Below are 5,000 nucleotides of genomic sequence, written 5' to 3'. Positions count from 1 at the left end.
GGAAAGTCCCAAAAAGCCCCTCACTTTTCTCATGATCACTAAGGAAAACCCCTCCATCAATTAGTCAAACAAACAAAAGAAAAAAACCCATGAATGACACCCTATCCCATACTCACTAAATACAAATCCCAGAAAATCCCCATAATTCGCATCATCCCCCACTCCATTAAAAAACAAAAACAAATCCGCAACCCACCTCTGACCTCCCCCCCAAAAAAAAGTCCCCCCTCCCCCCCATGAACCCCACCCCACCCAAAACACAATTCAAACTTGGCGCTGCAAGCAGGTCCGTCGGCAGAGCCATCTATCGGCGTGTTTCCGAACTTGAAGAAAAAGAAGAAGGCGATGAGAAGAAGAAGCAAGTGCAACCGCAGGCGACAATTCTTACCATTTATACCGATTTCTACTATGCTTGCAGTCATTTTCGGGTTTTTGGATCAGGTAAGGGTTCTTTAAGGGCGAGTTAAGGGCATTTAGGAAGGGATTTTCTCTAGAAGGGGGCGAAAAGGGAAGAATTGTTAAAGGATGTGTATACTATATATGTTTTTCTTTCCTTGTGTTTTTCTTATTTTGGTGTGTTGACGGGAAATTTCTTTTTGTTTTTGGAGATTTAATCAAGTCAAAGGTTTCCCTGGCTTAGTCCAAAGTTCTATTTTTCCATTTTTTTCCTTCGTAGTCAAGGTGTCATGAAACTACGTTGGTGAATTACCTGAAAAATATACAGCTCTTTTTTGTTTACATTTTCCGAAATATGCGAATTTGCCGATGAAGGAGGAAAACTTTTTTTTTATCATTTTGATTACGGTTAATCATGAAGATTGATAAGTACTTGGAAATGGATGATAAAAGACCAAAAAAGGATTATCCACAATGATTATTTCCCATATTTTTGTGTCGTGATCTGGAAAGCTGTTGTTTTGTTTTTGTTTCTTTTGTTTTGTTTCATGCCTTTTGATCTGGTTAATGGGTGAATGACGTCATTCAGAAGGGAAATCATGATTCTGAGTCTGTCTGAGGAATTTTTTTTTCACTTGTTCCCAAGATCTGGTTTTTCATGGAGGGGGAACATTTTTGCTTAATTATTTGGTTGTTTTTTGTGTTTCATTGCTCAAGTAAGGAGAATTTTGCAACATGCGTGATTAGTTGGATTGGGTGATCAAGCTAGCGAGTATTTTCTTTTGAATTATGCGATTCTTATGTGGCCAAAGTTAGCCAACCCAAATTTCAGAATTTCCGCAAAATAGGATGTAATGCCGTACTTTTTGAGCTTGTCAAGAGAGATTGCATAGCGGATATAGTCTTAAGATGTCAAATGCAAGAGATGTCAGTCGAAGATTACCTCTCTTTGCTTGAATGTTTGATTTTGAGGAAATTAAGAATTACCATAAGTTGTTTATTAAAGGTATTAGCTCATAGTTTTTCTATTTTACCTTAGGGACATATTACTATTTTTTTTAATTCTCAAAGTTAGGTTTTAGCCTTATTTTTCCCCCTATATGATAGCTAGACTGAACCAACTTCAAAAAACTAGCAAGGCTTAACCCATTGATGCTGGGAGTGTATGCTTAAATACACTTCACTGTGGTATTATTATTGTTATTATTATTATTATTATTATTATTATTATTATTATTTTTAATCTACACATATAAAGCTCTACAAATACTTTGCTCAGTTAATTGGTAGGCCTACCTCCCCTCACCTGTTTACTCCATTCCATAAATTTTCAAGAATTTTAGATGAATGTCATTACTATTATTGTTATTTACATTATTATGATAATAATGATAATGAAAAGAACTTTATATTTAGTTTTAGTTGAACTGTATTGAATCAGTTACATATAAAGAAAACAATGAAATAAAACCATATGGGATATTATATGTCCTCGTTGTTGATGGTTTATGAGAGTTAAACTGATCGACAATATATTATGTGTCATTAGTGAAAGCAGAAGCTAACCAAATATAGATGCATATAACTATATGTAGATATAGTGATACAAGGAAAACATTGTACAGAGAGAGAGATAATGATTTTTAAAAATTAACATTTTATATAGTAGTTTTAAGTAGTCCATTGCCGTAGCACAGAGAAGTTGTTAAAAGTTTTTATATACTAAAATATGGAAATAAAATATAAAATATGGAAATTGTTGTTCTCAGTTGTTGTTGCACAGTGGGGAAAAAAGTCAAAAGAAAGTGTCTGAAGTAGTTCCAATAGAAATATCCAAATTAGGATTATTTTTTTGTATCTATTGATTTTATTGTGGTTGATGATGTTGATATCATTATTGTTATTGTTATTTTTATTATTTTTTTGTTTTGTTTTTGTTTTTGTTTTTATTTTTGTTTTGAGTTTATGGTTAATTATGATATTAATAATGTGGATGATAATGATGATAGTAACAAGAACAATAATAAATGATAATGACAATGATAATTATAACATTGATAACAATAAAGAAAGTAATGAAAATAGAACTTTTCCAAAAAAAAATTGAGGAATGAGTTACATAAGTGAAGTCATGTAGTCCAAGTTAGTGATTCCTTGTTGGCTGAACACCTTTCAAACCACAGATTTAGAAGAAGATGAAGGAAAAGGAGAAACTAAACATTGTGGAGATTAAGTATTCTCTTGCCCGTGGAGCTCCGAGCTTTGTCATCCTTGGGCGGATAAAATTTTTCTATCTATAAGGCCGGTTAAACAGACACATCAAATATGCTGTTTTGAAACTTCAAATATGCTTTTTGAAAATACTTAACCATGTTCAAGAAATTCTATCTTTATATATGATTTGTTTACGTGATGAGTTTCAATATTTTGTTTGATTGGAGGAAGTTCTCACTTGTTTTTAGTGTTTATTATTATTGGCGTTGTTATTGTTATTATTATTATTATTATTATCATTATTATTATTATTATTATTATTATTATTATTATTATTATTATTATTATTATTATTATTATTATTAATATTATTATTATTAATATGATTATTATTTTATTATTATCATCATCATGATCATGATCATCATCTTCATATTCATCATCTTTATCTTCATCTTCATTTTCATTTTCATTTTCATTATTATTATTATTATTATTATTATTATTATTATTATTATTATTGTTATTGATATTATTATTATTATTATTATTATTATTATCATTATTATCATTATTGTTATTGTTATTACTATTATAATTATTAATATTATTATTACTGGTATTATTATCTTTTTATATTTTTTATGACTTATTGTTATTCCTAATTTTATTTATTCATCTATGCTTGTTTATTTACTTATTGATTTTTTTTATTTATTTGGTTGCATAATTTCATTTTCTGGAAAAAAGAAAAATAGACAAGTAATTTGAGCAAAATCTTAACAAGAAAATCAAGTAGATAAGTGATAATCATAGATCATTGTGTGTGTGTGTGTGTGTGTGTAGGGGGCGGGTGGCTGTGTGGCTGTTTGTCTGTGTGTCTGTGTCTGTCTCTCCTTGGCTCTTTCTTTCATCTCTGCTTTCACTTCCTCTTCCTCTTCTTCTTCCTCTTGTGGAGTCTTTTTAATTGATTTTTAAGATATGTTGATGTAATTGGCTGCTTTATTATGGTCTTTGTTTATTTGTTTGTTATTGTTTCTTTTTATATTATTGAAATTACTATGATTGTTATTTTTGCTGTTGCAAGTATTGTTATAGTTAAAATGATTATTGGTATGTTGTAATGATGGAAATTATATAAGTTCTTTTTATGGCAAAGTATGGTGCAACTCCATGAGTGATAGTCTTCTTGTTTACATGTTGTATATTATTATTATTATTATTATTATTACTCTTATTATTATTTTCATTATTATTATTATTATTATTATTTTCATTATTATCATTATTATTATAATAATAATGATGATGATAATAATAATAATAATAATAATTATTATTATTATTATTATTATTATTTATAATCACTAATTACTATTATTGTAATTATTTATTATAATTATTTGTTACATATATTTATATGTTTTACAAAATGGCATTCTCCTGATATTTAAAAGCTGTACCCCATGTACCTGCTCTAATGATAGAGTGCCAATCACTTCAAGTTTCCTTTCCCCTCCCTATTTTCATCTTTTCCACTATTTTACTGTGTTCTTCACTACTTGTGTTAATGCTTCTACACTAATAAGTCATGATCCTTTTTACCTAAAACATTGTGTGGTCTGGGGTGGGATGAGACAGCACGTCATGTCCCACCTTAGGGTTAATCATTTCCATTAGTTTCCAATCATTCTTCTTTGCTTACATGTCATTTCTCATATTTTATTCTCTCTGTGTATACATGTGTGAAGTTTGCATAACATGAGTGTGAGTATGTTTGTTTAGATTGTTCGAGTATGTGCAAAGCTTGGTATCAGTTATCAGTTATTATCTAGTGTTGTGTCCTTTCAGTTTCACTAAAAAGTAAAAAATATATATATTTTTTCCAGACATAGAGTTATCTTAGCCAATTGTCCACTGTCAGTTTCCTCACAGAGACAGAGTCAAATGTTTGTGATCCCCCTTTGTTAGTGACACCCTCATCCCCTTTGTTGTTCCAGGTGGCATGATGCCAAGCAGCGAAGAACGATGGCGCAATGGAACGACTACAGCTCAGGGTGCCCTGGGTCACCTGTTGGAGCGCATCAACAATGACTTCACACCACAGCATGACTCCCAGCATTACCAACCAGGATTCGTACCCTCGGCATCCCCGCCCTGGACGACAGCAGGCCAGCCCCCCCTCACCAGCCTAGGCTCGCAGATGCCCCCACTGCCGCCCACGCATGCCAACCTGGGCTCACAGGTGCCCCCTATGCAAACCCCTCACAGCAATATGGGGCCGCAGATGCCCCCACTGCAGCCTCCGACCACCAGTGCCCCAGGAGGCATGCCACTGGGCTCGCAGCTCAGTGGCTCAGCCTCTAGGAGCTACTCTGTCAGCCAGGACC

The 5,000-nt window shown here is 32.4% G+C and overlaps 1 protein-coding gene across 2 annotated transcripts in view; it reads left to right on the top strand.

Annotated features, from left to right (window-relative positions):
• Window positions 1-314: 314 nt before the first annotated feature.
• Window positions 315-5,000, top strand: part of LOC122253287 (uncharacterized) — a 23,875-nt gene continuing 19,189 nt past the window's right edge. For both annotated transcript variants that reach the window (XM_086555618.1, XM_043016232.2), the window contains exons 1-2: window positions 315-441; window positions 4,611-5,000. The exon at window positions 4,611-5,000 is cut by the window's right edge and continues 1,255 nt beyond it. In XM_086555618.1, coding sequence (XP_086411744.1) covers window positions 4,616-5,000 — 385 coding nt within the window. In that variant the 5' untranslated portion in view covers window positions 315-441; window positions 4,611-4,615. The remainder of the gene's footprint in view (window positions 442-4,610) is intronic.

The sequence above is a fragment of the Penaeus japonicus genome, unplaced genomic scaffold (assembly GCF_977035675.1).
Source record: "Penaeus japonicus unplaced genomic scaffold, GWHDUDI00000001_assembly GWHDUDI00000031, whole genome shotgun sequence".
In the NCBI taxonomy this organism is placed as follows: Eukaryota; Metazoa; Arthropoda; class Malacostraca; order Decapoda; family Penaeidae; genus Penaeus; species Penaeus japonicus.
This window is presented reverse-complemented; position numbering and strand designations above follow the sequence as displayed.